This window comes from Copidosoma floridanum, unplaced genomic scaffold, assembly GCF_036245765.1.
Source record: "Copidosoma floridanum isolate Cflo_tuat_1 unplaced genomic scaffold, Cflo_Japanese_pri ptg000030l, whole genome shotgun sequence".
Classification (NCBI taxonomy): domain Eukaryota; kingdom Metazoa; phylum Arthropoda; class Insecta; order Hymenoptera; family Encyrtidae; genus Copidosoma; species Copidosoma floridanum.
Window position 1 is genome coordinate 16,953,427 of NW_028321907.1, and position 20,014 is coordinate 16,973,440.

Genomic DNA, 20,014 nt, shown 5'->3' on the forward strand with positions numbered 1-20,014 from the left:
AACATGTTTTGTTTGCTTGATATGATCTATGAGGTATGTATGAAAGGGAATTTAGGACTTGCTTAAAAATTACTAGACTCAAACCTTTATAAAACTATGATGATGTATTAATCAATTATTTACAAAAGTATATTACAATCTGCTTTCTCGTTTGGAAAAAAATAAAAAAAAACGAAAAACGACAAAATATCAACAGATTAAATGAAAAACATTTAATTGACACATCATTGTTCTTTGTTTTTCGCTTTTTTAGGCATTATAAAACAGCTTCGCGGTTGAATTTTGGCCCAAAGTTTTTTTACATTGCCAGTATCAACTACCTCCAAGATACTTGTTGTTTCAACCCCATCGATGCGAATGGGCGTTAGAAATCTGTAAAATTCATATGAATTTTACACATCGAACATTCTTTTTTTTTTTACTTGAAGGAACTTACTTCTATAATCCAGTCGGATGTGCAAATTTGAAAGTGGTCGTTTGACAAACATCTGAAAATAAAAGTTTCATTTTCTCAAAATTCGATTCTTATTCATTTTGAATGTTGCGGTAAATATATCTTTTTTGATCACAAACCTTCAGAGATAACCGGAACATCTTCAACTGTTTCGGGTAACGAAAATCCATAGTCTTTACTTTCAGTATGCTCGAGTTGATGACGTACTTTCTTAGCTTCATTACCAGTAACAGAAAAAGCATATTTTCTCTTTCTTGTTTGTTTCATGGATATTGGCTCTTCGGGGATGACTTCCTTGATGATCGTTTTAGTGAGTAAACTGCGTATTACACGCCTACCTTCAGGCACACTCACGATTGAATCGACGCTAGTCGCTCTGCGACCTCGACCTGTCGTATTCCTTTTTTCCGCTTTACTCTTTGACTTTACAGTTCTTGTGTCAATTAAAATTTTTTCGATGTCTCCCGGTTCTGACTGGACAGAGCACTTACGCCTGCGAATTGTGGGCTCTGAACTGGAAGGTCTCGTAGTCTGGATTGCTCGTATAATTTCTGCCCTGGCTGGTGGGTTACTCAAGTTGATGATATTGTTACTGGTTTCCTTTGCCAGTGACGAGGCTCGCGTCTTCCTCAAACATCGTTTATTATCTTCTTCCGCTGTGGGTGTAGCCTGATCATTTTCCTGGACTACCGCACCTGCTTTTTTTTTTCTAGTGGTGGTTGATTGTTGTTCATTATCCGATACGGTCCTGGCTCTGGTTGGTCTTATTTTTGACAATCCTTTTTTATCATTGTCTACGGACTCAGCTATTCTACTTTGAGTGTGAGACATTGGCAGATCATCGTTGGCAGGTACCGATTCAGTAGATGTGATTTGTTCGTCATCCTTGGATATCCATCCGGCCTTTGAGCGTTTGTCAGCAACTATCGAAGTATTTTTTTTAAATTTAGATGCTCTTGACGACCGCACTGTAAATACTTGTTGTTCTTCAGCCATTTCGTCAGTTTTCAAATCAACATTTTCTTTAGCAACAGATGCAGCTCTAGTTTTCCTAGTGGGTTTCACTGTAGGGGCTACATCCTTGGTAGAAGATCCAGCTCTCCTCGTGCGTATTGTTGTAGTTAATTTTGATGACTCTGATAATTCAATTACTTTTTTGGGTCGTCCTCGAGTTCGTTTTGTAAGAGTGGATTTGCTAAAATACTCTTCCTTACAATCATCCGTCGGCTCCATAAGTGGGTTGTTTGGTAAAGTCAACATGTTGCTATCTTCCTCAGGTTCTTCAACATCAGACGATGATGAGACTTTTTCGATGAATATGTTTGGAACATCGGATGTTTTTTTTACATGTTCCGATATTTTTTCCATTTCCTCTGGCAATGACGTACTTTGGTTTATTCGGTCTGTAAATATTGAAGGCATTATAAAATAGGTTTGAGGTTGCCGTGAAGTTGTTCCCACGGGGTTTTCTACATTACCAGTATGATCTAGTTCCAAGACACTCATTATCTCATCCCCATCGAAGCGAATTGGCGTTAGAAATCTGAAAAATTCATACAAATTTAATACATTGAAATTTTTTTTTTTACTTGAAGGAACTTACTTCTGTAATCCAGTTGGATGTGCAAATTTGAAAGTGGTCGTTTGACAAACATCTGAAAATAAAATTTGCGTTCATTCTCTCAAAATTCGATTTTTAGTTACTTAAGCTAGTTGTTTCCTAAATCAAAAGTATTTAAAAAGGTACGAAATTTTCAGCAAAACTAATCTAAGCGTCGAGAAATATGTTTAAAAAATTTGAGACCGATTAACCTCGTCGTTATTATAATATCCTCGTCAAAAAATCACTCTTTTAATATTAGAGCAATGGTACAAACACTACATAGTCTCATTATTTAAAAAATTGTAACTTACCGCCTATTAATAAATAATTGAAAAACTACTGAAAACTATCTTAGGCAGTAAAGAAACACATACATTTTTTTGAGATTTTTTTACAACATAGTTTTAAAGTAATAGTAATCAAAATAGTGCTCTTCGTTTGATTTTGGAAGATACACTGTAAAAAAAGTCTTGTGTATATGTACCACATTGTTCATAAAATTACAGTCGTAATAGTCAAAATACCAACTAAAGAGTAGTAGATACCAACCATTGCAATTGTACTACGTTGTACGTAGGACTTTTTATTCCCAACGCCCGTCATAGTAACTTTACTAAGTTCATCATAATAAATTTACTACTTGTATTGTTCAGTTTTATAAATCTCGTAGTAACATTACCATGTTGACTGTAAAGTTTATGTAGGATTTTATATTTACGAAACGATTATTTACAACTTCAATACAGAAAATAAACATGCATAAATTGTTTCTTTATATTCGTCTTAAACTTCATTAATAGAAATAACAGTCGTGTTCACACTATTTGTTGTTTGAGTATTAAGTATCTTGCAAAAGTAAAATACTCCATCATGGCAGGCATTATAATTACTGTAGTAAATTTACTATTCTTATTGTAAATATATCAAGTCCAGAGTAGGTCTTTTTATTTTCAATGTCCGTCGCAGTATTTATAATATTGATAGTTTTTACAGTAAAACCAAGAGTATCACGTAAGGAGCAACACCACATTGTCACATGAGCACAAGTTACAAATAGGTAGATGCATATGTTTATGTACCTACGTACGGAGAGGTATTCACATTTCTCTCTGATATTTTAAATTCGTCATGTTAACCCATAAGTGCCGCATTTAGCATATCTTAGTAAAACTAAAACCTGACACTATTTTGAAGTTTAAAATTAAGTGGTGCCAGGGAAATCGTAATCACAATCGTGCCAAGCAGACGACATGCAGAAAATAAACAATCAGTAAATTTACACCGAAGAAGCAATATTTTTATTGCAGTGTACCGAATACCGAATTGCTTGTATACATGTTTCACATTATGTTTAGCTTTTTCCCCCCATTTTGGTGCTATGTCAGTGGAAATTGCATTATCAATCGATAACTTCTCGTGCCTATGTTGGTAAAGATGTCATAAGAAATTTTTCTTATTGTTTGCTTTCATTTTAATAACCTCTAAATGTACTTTGTTGAATATACAAGTTCACCTATTACATATACTTACACTTGCTCAGCCTTACAACTACATGTACAATCCAATCGTTTATCATTTTTCCCTGAGTTATGGCGATATCAAGTTCATAGGGGGTAACGAACAAGCCTCCCATATCAATAAAACCAATTAAATAAGTCATGTGTATTATTTTACCGAGCTACATTTAAACTGATACCTGTCATGTTTTAGATCTACCAAAAATGCGCTCGATGCGTCATTTGTGGGTTAACATAACGCAAACAAATACGGGATGATAGTTGAACATAACCTTATTATTGTATATTTATACATACGATTAACCTATACATTGGGAAACAACTACCTTAAATGTTACGGTAAATATGTCTTTTTTGATCACAAACCTTCAGAGATAACCGGAACATCTTCAACTGTTTCGGGTAACGAAAACTTATAGTCTTCACTTTCAGTATGCTCGAGTTGATCATGTACTTTCTTAGCTACCAAATGTTTTTTTGGGGTATCTGCTTCATCGTTCACATTATCCTTTAATTAATTTATAAGTTAATTTATTAAATCATTTTATATACATATGCGGCCTTATAAATCCTTTTACATATTTTTGACCTTATACATTTAGCTCACCTCAGTAAAATCGTAACTAGGCGCACGAGACTTGCACTGAATTCTGAGGATTAATTGCGGCGTTTGAGTATCCAAGTTGTTTATTTTTTCATTCTCTTTCCGTTGCACAAGTGGTGTGCTACATATTTTAGTCATGCTAAGCCTACAGTCAGATGATCCCGATTGATCCAAATCTAAAACAAGCAATTGAACGAATACATTAAAATTATAATAAAACGAGGTTCACAAATATATATATATATATATATATGTAGATAAAGTATACAACCATTCAATGTTGAGTCCCTGGATTGGTTGTTAAGTTTTCGCCGCTTTTTGACTATTTCATCATCAGGCTCAATTACCATTTTTAAAGCCGTCTTTCTCGTGAAGATCTTCCGTTTTGGGTATACAACATAATGTGTATCACTCTTGTTATTTATTTGAGTAACAAATTTTGGTTGAGCATTTATTGTTGCGCATGGCGCAGTTAGAAAAGGCGTATAATTTAATGGTCCAAGCCCATCTCGATCGGGCTTGCGACACGTCTCAAGTGTCTTTTCTACTGCCAAGTTGTAAACATCACCATCAATGTCCCAAGATTGAGACATTGGTTTATGGTGAAATCTACGTGACTCATTGTTGTTACTTATAATGGGATATGGTGAAAATCGTCGTCCCTTGGCCGATTTCGAGGTATTTTTTCTCCAGCTGTTTGCAAAACGTTTTGAGATTTCGGGTACGTTTTTGTGAACCAAATTTAGTAAATTCCAAGCTGTTGAGTTAAAGTTTATTTCCTCATCAATTGATTGATGTGGGTTAAAGTTTTTTTTTACAGAAAAAATGTGGCTGGCTTCTACGTGGCGGTTCGTCAGCAAGTAGTGGATCAATCTAGTTTTGTCATTATAATTTTCTTTGAGATAATTGTCAAAGGCTTTCTCTTCTTCCGGGTTTAAGGGAAGTTGCAAAATTTTTCTGAGCTTTCCATGTTTTTCACATGAGCGGAAGAAACTCGTGAGTAACGGTCCGCAATCCGATGGCGGTCGTGCATGGAATGCTAACAGTAGATGACCCTGTTCCACCGCCAGATCGATCATTATGCGCCGATGATCGGACGATATCACTGGTGGTTTAATAATGAGCAGATAATTTAGAGCTGTTAAAAAAGAAATGATGAAAAAAAATTAATTGACAGCTTGCGAATGTATGTTACATATTTTTAAAATTTGAAAACGTACCTAATTTGTGTTGATTGTTTTTTAAAAGTGAATTTATAGCGAGTTCATGCTGCCAGTCTTCGATGTCATTGCTGGAAACAATTTGGCTTGTCATGATGTTGAAAAAGCCATCGTAATCCTCGTGATCGAGAAGCCAAAAAGCTCGGATGAGTTTAATAATACTAGGACTCAACTTAAAAGCTGCGGGATACTTCATAAGTTGATCGACTGCTGAATTTGAGTCTTTGAGAATCATGCACAGGTCCATGAGCAAGTAGAAGATGATGCAGTGTTTAGTGTACGTTTCAGGTAATTGACCATCTTTATCCTCCTCTTCGTCACTTTTTTCTTCGCAATAGCAGTCAGTTAAAAAACTCCTAAGCAAAGATTGCAGCGATGGAGGAGGATAAAGACCATCTTGACTAGGACACTCACTGTCTGACTCTTCTTTCCATTGCACTTTGAGTGGTGAACAATTTCTGGCAATCAATTGATCAATGAATAAAACATCATTTTCCTTATTGTCCTTCGTACAAGCGTCTCGTCTTTTTTTCTTGTAATACTCTACAAGCTTATTTCTTGGATACTGAATTTTCGTAAGCGCTGAAATTTGCACGTCATCGCTTTCGTCGATGTTTTGCATTTCCGGCAACAGACCGACATCATAAAACCACAACACAACTTGAAAATAGGCTGCTATTTTTTTAAGGGCCCTTTTATGTTTAGTTAAATCGATTTCAGTATTGGGTAATTTTGATATAACGGTCTTTAAACATTCGAGTTGCTGAACACAGTTATGTAACGTTTTCAACTCAGACTCGTCCATATTGACACCCGACTGATCAAACAACGGCTTGCACAAACGATCGGCCATCAACTTGATTTCAGATCCACGTTGGATACTCCACCTCAGAAACTTTAAGTATAGATACTCTGTACTGCCATCTGACCACTCTATGGCACAGCGCAGTAAGAAATTGGCACACCGTTGATCTAGGCATAACGACAGCAGCATTTCTCGAGCTACTTTTTGTTCTACTTTTACACTATAATCTGGGATGACATAATCAAAAGGTATAAGGCCTGCAAGGAGACACCTGCGGTAGATTTCATTAGGCATGATTAGTACAATGGGTCCAGCTGTGGTGATCTCTCGTAGTAGCTCTGACTGCACCCCTCGGGTGAGCCAGAACACTAAATTTTTCTCCGATAAATCGATCCACTCCAAACTCAAAGAATTGGGGTAAAAAAGTTCCTCTGGGGAGTGTGGAACTTTTTTTGCAAACTCTTGCAATGTCTTAGGCTTGTACGAACAACATATTATTTCGTCTCGTGAATGGTTCTCTTGTCGTGCTTTGTAACAAGCCAAAATATTGTTAGGGTTTCGGCATCCAGCAACTGTAGATGGCATTTGTTCTTCGTACCATCGATCCAAATCAAAAAGTAGGGATCTCTTTCGAGTCCCGATGAGTAATAGAGACTCCTCGCCTCGGCGGGACCGTAAATCCGACGCGTCGCGATTGACTCGTTCAATTATATTGAGACTGTGGACTTTTTCGTTTTTTGCTAGTTCGATCTCAAATCTTAGACTTGGGTCTGGCTTCAAATTAAAATATAAAGTCGGGTTTTCACCAAATTCATCGTTTATCTTGCTTTTAAACATTAACATATACATGCGTAGCACTGTTACTGAATCTGGTGTACTACCCTAAAAACAAGTATTTTAAAATTGATTTGTGAATATCGAGTTACATAATTGAAGGAGAAAAAAAAGATGTTTACCTGATAAGCGGCCCATAAGAAACAACAGGGCTTGGGGTCGTCGGTGGGTTCAAGAAGTACTGCATGAGTGATAAATGCGTACTTATCCAAAATTGGACTCACCCATGTGAGAAATCCATTAAACTCCCAGATCATAATACGACCTAAGCAACAACTGATCAAACAGCCAATTTTGGAAGAGCACTGCAAGACAGTGCATAGTTTTTCGTTGGACAGTTCAGTAGCCTCAAATTCTTTTCTATTGAACTTCATATAATGTTCAGTTTCTAAAATCACAACATTTTATTTTGTCAATCACCAATACAGTTATGTGCGAGAAAAATAGTTACTAATTTACCTTTATTTATCAAATTGTATGCTGAAAAGAATAATTCTACTTCATTACTTGTTGAAGGTTCTAGCTCATTACTTTCTGAAGGTTCTACTTCATTACTTTTTGGAGGTTGTACTGCAGGTGTAGAATTAACAAATTCTAAACAGGCTACAATAGGCTTATCACCGTAAGATGACTTAGACCATGAATCTCTATTAAGATCAACTATCAAGTGCTGGAAGTTTCTGAGTGATACAAAGATTAATCCACTATTTTCTGGTAAAACTAAGTCTCGATTTTCTTCATTAAAATTTTCCCAGTCGGCCCCACCGTACATCACACACGCCTGTTCAACACCAGCTGGTACCTTTAAAAATAATTAGTATCTCATTAAAGCTAAAACCATCTACTATGAGATAAAACTAGTACATGGCACTAAAAACAAATTATACTCACTAGAATAGTACATAAAATTTTGGAAATGCAACAATCAAAAACACACAATTGCCCAACGGAATCTTGAATTCTAATAGCATTGCTATCAAGCCCCACCAGAAGTAAGGGCAAACTTCCTGGACGAGCAGGAAAGGCTGACACAGTGGTTATCTTATATGTGAAGGTCCATGATGTTACGTACTCACCAGACGTGACATTCACTACAAATAAACTTTTGTCGCAGCTTATCCAGGCATAGCTGCAGTCGCTGTTTAAAAAGCCACCTGATCTTTGTTCGGAGCGTGGCTCATTCCAGGAGTTGTTTTGTACAGTCTCATCCGGAACTTGAAAATCCGACGACTCCCATAAAGGTAGCTTAAGGCTTATAGTTTTGCGAATCTACGAGAAAGGTTGAATGATATTAAGGACCTACTCGGGCTCAGGTTTACTATCTGGCCGTACGATTTTTAACTTTATAAAGGTTTCAAGTAAAAGAGAGAAGTTGTGTTGTATCAGCATTCCCTATAAGGCTTGAAGTGAGGAAATATTTACATAATTGCAAAATAAATAAATTAGTTAATCAATTTTCGGATCCAACGTTGTGTATTTGTAACTCCACCTATAAACACACTTATAATACATTTGGAATTCCACTTGGAATTGCTTATGGGGTTTTGGTTTGATGCGTATGGTAACAACAAAACAATAGAGAAAGTTTAAAAGAAGTCGAGGACCTTTACAGAGAAATCCATAAAAATTAATATTTAGTTAGAAAGAAAACTTCAGAAAAAAAGAAATTTTACAGTACATATAAAATATGCGAAAAATTAAATAAAGGCACTCGATTTCACTCTCGAATCAAATTGTTGGTTTAAATCAAAAGAAATTTCAGCTGACGATGAAAAAGAGGAAAAGAATAAAATTAATTTAATAAACAACTCTCAGTTAGAAGTCGAATTAAATGATGCGCAGTTCAAAAAAACTTGTAGTTCCACCATTGATTAACATCAAATTACTTATAAACAATTCAGTAGAAGTAATCGGGATTTATGATTAAGAATCAAATGTATCCTTAATAAATTATAAATTGATAAAATTAAAAAACGAAAATGATAAACTTAAAACAGAAAAAGCTAATTTGATGGCGATTAATGGTGCAACGAAAGTGAATGGAATGATAAATATAAGAGTAAAAATTTATTATATAGAAAAGTCAATTTGATATGTTCGTAGTAGAAAGTGAGGAAATCAAGTTTGATTTCTTAATCGGATTAAATATGATGAAAGAATTTAAATTAATCCAAAATGAAAATTTACAAATATTATGAAAGAAGGAAAAAGAAAAAAATTCTGAATGTATTTATACTAAAAAAATAAATTTTAATAAAAACATAGACACAAATAAGTTTGAAATCTTACTACATGCTCTAAACTTCCATCAAAAAACTAAAATTTATGAATTCACAAGATAAATATAAATCAATTTTTGCAAAAGATAAATATGATGTTGGCTCAGTTAAAGAACACGAAGCTCGCATAGAGTTATTACTGTAGATAAATATTGCAGTAAAAGTCCTTATATAGGTGCACGATTGAAGATAAAAAGGAAATAAAAAAACAAATCTCAATGTTATTAAAATACTAGTTAATAGGAGAATCTTAATCCTTTTGCTGCCTCAGTAACTTTAGCATTTAAACAGACGATGGAAAAAAATCTAGATTATGTATGGACTTTCGAGAACTAAATAAAATAGTTATACCTCATTCGCAAGCATTCCCATTGATTCAAGATCTAATAATAAAAACAAGAGACTGCAAATGTTTCTCCATGTTAGATTCCCTCTAGAGTTTTCCCTGGCTTGCTGTTGTAGCAAAATCTTCTCTGGTAACCCCAGGGCGGTTGGAAGAGTGGCCATGAAACCCCAAATGCTAGAAGCAGATTGTGCTCTAGCTAAACACGTCTCCTGGTATGTCACCAGAGACGTTAGCATTTATTAGATCGGGATAGAGTTCAACGTAAGTCACTTGTCCATTATAGAACAGCGTTTTCGGATAGCCGGGATACCTAGCTGCACGACCCCCAGCTCGGAAAAGTTCCTATGTAACCCCGGCTGTTTTTTGGGGCGGGATTTTCTATGGAATTTTCCTTCAGAGCAATTCCAGAGTTTTTTCCTTGCCCCACAGGTTTTCGGGCCTAAGTGAATGCAAAACAGTGATAGGAGGTAGGGATTAGCGGATCCGATGCACCAGGCAGGGATCGCCGGCCTAACCGACGAGGAGTGGTCCCTGAGACTTCTCCGGGGATGCTAAATAACCTGGATCCGATGCTTCGGCAGAGGTCGCCGGCTTCACCGGTGAGGAGTGAACGTCCTGAAATATGGAGTCCTCCCCGGGGAAAGGCTACACAGTGGCGAGTAGACCCGATGCAACGTTGGTGCAAAGAGTGTCAGATTAACTGGCAAGGTGTCTCACCGAAGATACTCACACTGTGCCCATGGATTAGGTGTAACATCAGTAAAAGGGTTGGAAAATGGGTGCGGCAATACATCCCTACACATAGGTGGTGAGCGGGTAGCCCCGGCGACTTGGCCTAAGAACTATCAAGGTAAACTGGGTAAAAAAAAAATAAAATAAGGTGTAAGATAAATGAAAAACAAGGAAAGCAGCCATGGACAACCATAGCACATGAATGCGTAAAGAAATGCAATTAAACAGAACATACAGTTACCGGTTTTGCACCAGTGTTACTTTTAGAAGGTAAAACTATCACGATCCTACCGAAAAAACTAAGAGAAGAAAAAACACTAACAGAATTACAAGCAAGGCATACTATTAACATACGTAGTTAAAAAATCTGTTACAGTCGAAGAAGCCTGACATTATTACAATGACCTAAATAGCAGAAACAAGAGAACAAGATTCTCCGATTTCCCTGGACTAGAGGAGGGGGAGACAATATGCAAGATCTTATCAAAGCAACTGATGAACTTCACAGCAAAAGTGCTCCAACGCTTCGAATACTCCTAAAAAGATATTAACACGCCCAAAGAAAAGCAGCTCACCCACCAGGCCTCCTTTTACAACTTCTCGAAAGCTAACCCAATTAAAACAACAACATAAAGACGCCCTTATTTGCCCAAATGGACAATCAAAATTCACGTCCACAACATTTCCCACCTAAAACCTCACTCCTAATACACAGCATCACAGCTCGACTTTAGCTCACAAAAACTCCTCTACAAATGGCAAACTTCTGCAGTATCACTGCCAATGACGTCTTACTACCCATAGAGAATAACGTCGACTTTTTATCTCCAAACACAAACCTTATCCAAGTATCCATTATCGAGGGGCACTTAAAATAAATTTAAAATAATTAAAATAAAAATAAATAAATTGTTTGTAATAACATTCTTATTATTATAAATTAAAATAATGATAAAAGTATATAGAAGAGGTAAGGGGTAATGGGCACTGCATGCATACCACCTTGCATAAGCGTATGCAACAGCCCTGGTATACACACAATCCATGCAGTCTGATAGCATGACATGCACTTTCCACACCATGCTTGCAGTGTGCGCTCAGAAATTACGACAGGTGGACATCACGGTGCTTTCACGTGTGCTCCAGGCCGTGCTCCACAGTCGCGGTCGTGCTATCACAATGCTATCGGGGTGAGTATATATACTTTATAGAATAAGTATTGGGTCATGGACAAAATTTTCACAGACAGAATTTCCGCCAATATTTCCAAGTACAAAATACCGTTATCAGTCGATAAATGTATCAAGCTAACTATACTCGAGAAGTCATAAATTTTAATGCTGAACTTTTTAGATGTTTACAAAACAAAATGAAAGCTTTTTTAATTTTTTCTTTTTAGTTCCTTAGCTAGATCGTTTGGTATAAGAATTATAAAGAAAATGGAGGTATGCATTTATTTTGTAAATCATGGTATTAAAATAAGAGCAGCAAATGAGATATCATGGTATTTGCAATACTGTATCATATCATATGATGTTTGAAAAAAACTGTCATTATCTAAAGTATTTAATTTAAATAATATTTAGTTTATTGAACATTAAAACTATATAGCATATGATATTTTACGCAAAAAGTCCCATGTACATTAGTGTACACACATGTTTATCCGTTGTTATGACAAACAACTTGAAAAAAATAATTTAAAATTTTTAATGTTTAAGTTAAAAAATCTCAACTAGGGCGTGAAAGTATCGCATCTATCAATTCGTATTTATTAATTTTTGTTTAATGACCCATATACATTTGCATAGACAGACACACAGACACATATTGATTTATTTGTTTAATTATTTATAAATCTAATACTTCATAGGCTCGATGGATTAGACAAATACTTTGCTTATGAAAATGTTCATATAACTATGCAGCGAGCCCAACATAAAGTGAAACATACATCTATTTGCAAGCGCTACGATTCAATTAAAGAATTCGGCAAGCAGATGCAGGAAAATCCATCGCTCTTAAAGTTTATTGATAAAAAAGGCAATAAAACTTCCCTCTCTGCAGAGTTGTTAAACTCTTCATCTCATGGATACCACGTTATTCTCTATGACAAGGATTTTTTGAATAAGTTTAATGAAGAAAATAGTATATTTGTAGACGCTACATTTAAGACGAGTCCAAATATTAATGGAGTGCACCAAATTTTAACCATTATGAGCAAGAAATATAATTCGGTAAAGAAGCTATTTTTTATCACCATATTTTATAATGTTAATTCTTGAGGTGAATTATTACCTTTATGAAAGTTGAGCAGCTATTGCACCTAAATTAAAATTCATGGTAAAGTATTACTCAACGGATCTACTATTTGAATTTCAAAGCATGTTGCCGACCAAAGTCGAAAAAATGCATTCAAATTTTAAATTCTAGAGTTAGTCTTATAAGGCATTTTTATTATTTCACCCAAATTTTTAGCTTTTTTTGGCTAAAAGTCGAGCCATATGTTACAAAAAAACTAGGAGCAGGTTGTTTGATTAATCTTTTTTCTAAGAAAGTCCGAAACTCGGGGCTAACCTCAGTACGTAAACAAGCGGATTCGTATCTATATAGGTATATATATTGAGCCTGCTACTCAATATTTTCAAGTGTGATAGTCTATAATGCCACACAAATGGATAGGACAAGCATGATGAGCCACCTTAAATCTATATAATTATCTATGGACGCGTTCGCAAATCGTATGTATATATTTGTATTGAAAGATTTACGTTGAAAAAAAAATTCTGTTAGAAAAGATTTATTGCTCTCACAGGGCAGAGCAATCTTCCAATCATATTTTATTTTAAAATTTCTGTTACCTCACCCAAAAATGGCTCTTCTCTCTTTACTACCGAAAATGCATTATTGTTCAATTATTCAACATAAGAATCTGTTGAAAAAATTACCGAATGGGTTTAAAGTTGTCTAGTTTCACATTATAAATAAATATTATTAATACTCTTTTTTTCATAATGTTGAATATTAAGTTAACATAGTAATTTATAATAAAAAAAAATTAAATCTTCAGCTCCAATAGAACCGGAATTATGAATTTTTGAAAATTAGTCTTCAAGTTAAAAACTCGCTTTCATCGAATTTTCGACCGCTTATATTATCTAAAATACGTAAAAAAAAAAAACCTCGAACTTTTATGATTTTTGCTAAAAGTAGAGTCTGGAAAAAAAAAAATTCAGCCAATTCTGAGATGTGTTGGTCAAAAAGTGCTCGGTTTTTAAAAGAATGACCCATTTACGTACATCAGCGTTGGTATTCTGATACCGTCTGTCATTTATAACCATGAAGCCAATTTTTACGTCTTTCTCGGCAAATATCTTTGGAAAGTGCCCCATTACAGGCTTGCTAACATAGAGAAAGAAACTTAGTAAGTTAAAAAATATGACCATACATTTATAAAGCGCAAAAATGTAGTATATATATCGTTCGATTTTTGGAAAAATCACGCATTCTGACTAACGACATCATGAGCCTTGTGAAAAATAATTAGATTTATAATATCAAAAAACATTGAAAAATGCCAAGTTAAAAAAGAAATTAAAAAATAATCACACAATGCCTAATAGCATCCGTGTAACAACGATATCCTCACACATAAAAAAAAAAAAAAAAAAAAAAAAAAATTCTAATCATCAATCATAATTAAATAATTTATATACATTATTTATGTTTTGAATGTATACCATTTCTCTTGCACTCACGCATTAACAAATGTTATAATTGGTTGGAAAAAAGCTCTAAGCCATTCGAAACTTGTTGATGCTGTTTTTAACCATTCATAACTAGATCGGTAGTAGAAGTTGTAAGCAAATAAAAAATTGACAAAACTCATAACTTATCATTTTTACAGTTTTAAGTGTTAAATTGCATAGATACATTAAATTCCTAAATCTTTTTAATATTCGTAATTTATTTTTAATTATTAATAAGTTTTTAACTCTTTAATGTTTAAACTGCCAAGTAATATATTATTATAAATAAGTTTTAACCTACCAATCATGTCCAGTGTAATAAATATTGTAAAAAAAAATCGATTACGTCTTATATAATTTTAAAATTTTTTAATTCCTGATCACTATTTTTCATGAATTTTACATATATGCAAGTTAAACTATTGAAATTTAGCATATTTTTATTTTAGGCTGTAATACGAAAAGCTAAGTCAAAAAAATATAGGATATATTTGAGACAAAATAATAAGGAGAACAATAATATTGGCTATGAAATTATGAAGAAAATTTTGTTAATACCACTTTTTCCAGCTGATAAAGCTGAAAAAGCATTTAAAATAATAAGAAAACTTATAAAAAAAAGTTTTAAAAATGATCAGAAGAAATTAGCCAAACGGAAAAGATTTTGGGATGTTTACTTTCGAAATGAATGGATGGTTAAAGTTACTCCGGAAGTATTTAGCATATTTAATATGGTAGATAGAACCAATAATAAACTTGAATCCTATCACAAGATTTTGAATTCGAAGTTGAGAACCAAACCAAGTACAGATATATTCATAGGTGAGTATGTGTCTACAAGATAGTTCTATTGATATAATTATCGTTCAGATATAAATAAAACAAACAAACAAGTAAATTTTAACTGGAAAATAATTTAGTGTATACAAGTGTTTAAGGACAGTCCGGAAAAAATTTAAGTTCTTTCCTTGTCGACTGTCTGTCAATCCTTTCGTTCCTAAAAAAATTAGTAGGATAAATTATTTATTGTAAGTGCAATAAGTTATCCATAGAACGGTATGGTTAAACGAGTAAAACTATTGTGAACTAATCGGAAATATTAAAGCGATATGTGGTGATATTTGTATAATCAACTTTTATCAATGCAATTAATTGACGAAAGAAGAAGTATCATGCATTTTTTTTTTTAAATAAATATGAGGCCTGACTTAAGTGAGATTAATCATGACTTCGAAATAAAAGACAACTATTCGTCGTTCGTTTAACATCTGATTATAAACCTTTCTCATCTAACTTTAAATCAATCTGAACAAGTCTGAGTCAGAATTAACCTCCGAGTTGCGTCGGAAACCCACCACTGTCCAGTGCAGCAGTGCTTTATACCAAATGGATCCAATATGTATCCAAAACTGAGAACACAATCATCCATTTCCTTTAACATCTTTCTATTCGATGTTACTATAAACACATATATAGATGTAACGGGTATATGCGTTTCACGTATTCATGTGATGTCATCATCCAGTACTTTATACCAAATGGACCCATTATGGATCCAAAATTGCGAACACAATCATCCATTTCCTTTAACATCTTTCTATTCGATGTCAGTGTAAGCACATGTATATATATATAAAAACACATGGTATTAGCCACGATGTAAAAATACAAGGTGCGGCCCGCGCGGCGTTGCGCATCCATTTTGATTGATCAATGCTTCCACCATGATGTAAGAATATAAGGTGTGGCGTTCCAAAGTCTCATTTTCGTGCCGTTCTGCGCCTTTCAACACGACGCCATATTGGAGGGAGATGTGACTACTACAGCGGCGAAGAGCCTGTACAATGAAACGAAGCCGCTAAAGTTGAAACTAAAACTTATCCCATGCACGCATCTCACCTCGAATTGAGATATATATATTTATATATTTGTGTATATATACGTAAACTGATCATCGTTTACCTGTTTAATTAGTTTTTTCTGTGCAAATATTGCCAAATTGGGTGTTTGGTCACTGAAACAACTGGATTGAAAATATTGAAATAAAAAATATATATTGTTTCAGGAGTTTCTTGATGTTAATACGCTTTATATTTTAAAAGCTATTGAAATTCGCAGACAGACATGGCGGTGCGAATCAAAATGGATGTGCAACGCCACACATTATATTTCTTACATCATGGCTTCCACCGCGCCGCCATGTCTGTCTGCGGATTTCAAAAGTTTTTAAAATACAAAACATATATTAGCATCAAGAAACTCGTGAAACAATGTATATTTTTTGCTTCAATACTTTCATTCCAGTTGTTTTAGTGACCAAACACCCAATTCGGCAATATTTGCACATAAAAAACTGAACAAACAGGTAAACGATGATCAGTTTACGTATATATGTACAAATATATAAATATATATATCTCAATTCGAGGTGAGATGCATGGGATAAGTTTTAGTTTCAACTTAAGCGGCTTCGTTTCATTGTACAGGCTCTTCGCCGCTGTAGTATATAGCCACGTCTCCCTCAAATATGGCGTCGCAATGGAAGGCGCAAAACGGCACGAAAATGAGACGTCGGTACGCCGCACCGCGTATTTTTACATCATGGTATTAGCTAGTAGCTACAGCTACATAAAGTTGCGTTCGAAAATTAATCTATTTTGCAATATGTAAATATTTCTTTACCTCAAAACTGATAGAAAATGCTTTTTTCTTTTACTTCTCAAGTTAAAAATCATGCGGCCGGTTTTTTCCGGAATATGCTCGAACATTTGAATGGAAGTCGACTTACCTCGCAGCTGGTTTCTGTAAGTTGATTCATTTCTATACCACAAAAAAACCTTATAACTTGTCAATGTCAATATTTTTAAACAAGTTTCGAGGGTACAAACGTTGCTTCCCGCGAAAATGAAATAGGGCTAATTTGAAATAAGCGACGGAAATACAGTTACACAAACGTGTTTTGCAAATGTTATTGAAAAATTTTACGAGTGTTAATAAAAAAAAAGGCAAATTTACTAGTTGATAAAAAAACAGTTCTAAACTTTGATCACGACTCAACAATTACGATTTACTGCCACGTAGAATCACACTGCTAACGAACGTTATACTTAAGCTGATGAAAACTGAATGCTATAACTTTCTTCACAACTTCACGCGATATACTATTATATTATGTGTGCTTGTGCTTACTCTGACAATGTGTGATAATGACTTGACAACAAATAGATGGACGACAAGTGTATAAGTTGTCGTTCATCTATTTGTCGTCACATCATTAAAGCTTATCCTGATAATGTGTTGATAATGATGTGACAACAAATAGCTGGATTTGTTACACAACGCTCGACTACCATATTAGTGGCGGTAAAGACGAAAAGTATATGTATCCAATACCTTTATTATTTTAGTATACAACGTGATATTTGCGCACACTACTGAATAATATTTTTTTAGTAAAAAAAAATAAAATGCATTCAGTCATAGCTTTTCTTCAACATTTTACCAGTTAGGTATTTCTAATGCATTACTTTATTAAATATGTTTTATTGTTTATAAATACTTCACCAGCGAGGGCGGCGAGAGCGGCGAGCGTTATACCAAGTGCAAAAGAGATAGCGGTATGTTGAGCTGTCCGTCTATCTATTTGTTGTCAAATCATTATCACACAGGGGAAGACAATCACACGTGGTATAATATACTACGTGCATCATGCGTGTGATGAGGTGTTTTCCGCAATCGTTACCAGAGCAAGTAATTTTCGGTAAGTTGCGCTCTACATTACCGTCAGATCGGAAAGTCAACTATATATACCTTTAATTTACTGGCGCTCTGTAGCTCTGTTGTACGAGTAGTCCGGTAGCTGAAGCAATCAATAAGGAACAAATCGGAGATAGCGTCCAAACTTTGCAGATCGCTTTGTATTATGGTCTGTAAACATGGAAAAATAGTTTTGTCCAACCAAACCACGGGCTTCAATTGTTATTAAACAATTCGTAAAAATTTACCATTTTTTTTCTTAGTTTTTCTCATATAACTTTTTTTGTGGCTGTCGGATTGCAAAAATAGCTAAAATATTTTGTTCGTTATTTAATTATCTACCAATCCGTGTAAATTAGATCATTGGAAGACTTTTTTTCGCGAAGTTATATTGCAAAAAAGTGCAAAAATCGTCGTTATAAATTGTCATTTTGAAACATCCATAACTTTTATAATGTTTGATGAAAATGCTTCAAAATTTGGTATTCGATAGCTCTTATAGAGATCTTAAGCCATGCTCAAGGCTTTTCTTGTATTATGAAAAATAACGTAAATAAACTATAATTAATTAAAAAATTCATTTGATTGTCCTGATCGTTAAAATTGAGCTAGACTGAAACTTTAAAATGGATTTTATTCAGAATACAAAGGACTTCAATATTGTAAAGAAAAAAACTTTTTTTTTCAATTTTTACCCCGATTTTTTACAAAATTTAATTTTGCAATATTAACAAATTAACATTACTCGATCATTTTCTATTGTGGAAAAGTAGAGCTAGTTCCATCTAATAGTGTATATTTTTACACAAATTTACAAAAAAAAATTTTTACGATATGATGTTTTTAATTATAGTTATTAACAGTTTAGTGTTTTTTGCAATTGTTTAATTTCTATCGGTTTTTACGATTTGAAAAAAATATTATAGTATCTACATAGCATCTGTTGTTGTAATATATGACTTACAGATTTTTTAACAAATAATTGACAGTTAGAAAAAATTACTTATTTACACAGTTTTACGTGCGATAACGGCCTGTGTACGGCGGATTGCATGTTTCAGGCGTTTCCATATCAGTTCGAAAAATCATATTATTTGATCTTTTACTTTTATTATTGTTTTGTAATAACTAAAAATACATAAACATACATTTTTATACAAAATTTATTATGTGAATGCTAGAAAATACGATGTACATGATATTTGTTGCATAAATTTTTTATAAAATACTATTTCTTATATTTTACGTTTTTTTGTTACTGGTGTGTGATCACTATCACTCTCGGTGTCATCTTCTATTTCGGCGAACAAGATGTCATCAGAATCGTCTTCTAATACTAATTCACTCATCTGAATTTGAATTTGCTCATGCTCTACGTTCTGAGTACTGTATATGTCGTTATCATCTTCATCTTCACTAAGAGACACTATTCTGTCTTCCATGTTAGCACAATTTTTTCCTTCACAGTAAAATGCTTTTCCTAATTATATAGTATTAGAAAACGATTCTGATGACATTTTGTTCGCCGAAATAGAAGATGACACCAGAGTGATAGTGATCACACACCAGTAACAAAAAAACGTAAAATATAAGAAATAGTATTTTATAAAAAATTTATGCAACAAATATCATGTACATCGTATTTTCTTGCATTCACATAATAAATTTTGTATAAAAATGTATGTTTATGTATTTTTAGTTATTACAAAACAATAATAAAAGTAAAAGATCAAATAATATGATTTTTCGAACTGGTATGGAAACGCCTGAAATATGCAATCCGCCGTACACAGGCCGTTATCGCACGTAAAACTGTATAAATAAGTAATTTTTTCTAACTGTCAATTATTTGTTAAAAAATCTGTAAGTCATATATAACAACAACGGATGCTATGTAGATACTAAAATATTTTTTTTTAATTGAAAAAACCGATAGAAATTAAACAATTGCAAAAAACACTAAACTGTTAATAACTATAGTTAAAAACATCATATCGTAAAAATTTTTTTTTGTAAATTTGTGTAAAAATATACACTATTAGATGTAACTAGTTCTACTTCTCCACAATAGAAAATGATCGAGTAATGTTAATTTGTTAATATTGCAAAATTAAA

General features: G+C 33.8%; 1 protein-coding gene across 1 annotated transcript; it reads right to left on the minus strand.

Moving 5' to 3' along the window:
* Window positions 1-821: 821 nt before the first annotated feature.
* LOC149373509 (protein ELYS-like) lies at window positions 822-17,282 on the minus strand. The gene is made up of 12 exons (XM_089596850.1): window positions 16,932-17,282; window positions 7,929-8,306; window positions 7,497-7,839; window positions 7,160-7,425; window positions 5,399-7,085; window positions 4,450-5,316; window positions 4,182-4,354; window positions 3,941-4,082; window positions 2,058-2,109; window positions 1,933-1,997; window positions 930-1,857; window positions 822-843 (listed from the first exon to the last, which is right to left on the minus strand). The coding sequence occupies exons 1-12, from the start codon at window positions 16,959-16,961 to the stop codon at window positions 822-824; spliced, it is 4,953 nt and encodes a 1,650-aa protein (XP_089452976.1). The 5' UTR covers window positions 16,962-17,282.
* Between the last annotated feature and the right edge of the window lie 2,732 nt (window positions 17,283-20,014).

Coding starts and splice junctions, on each gene's coding strand:
- LOC149373509 (XM_089596850.1), bottom strand. CDS start 16,961: ATGAATCAACTTACAGAAACCAGCTGCGAG. Junction 7,086..7,159: donor TCTTATGGGCCGCTTATCAG/GTAAACATCTTT, acceptor ACTTGTTTTTAG/GGTAGTACACCAGATTCAGT. Junction 844..929: donor AGGCGTAAGTGCTCTGTCCA/GTCAGAACCGGG, acceptor GGAATACGACAG/GTCGAGGTCGCAGAGCGACT.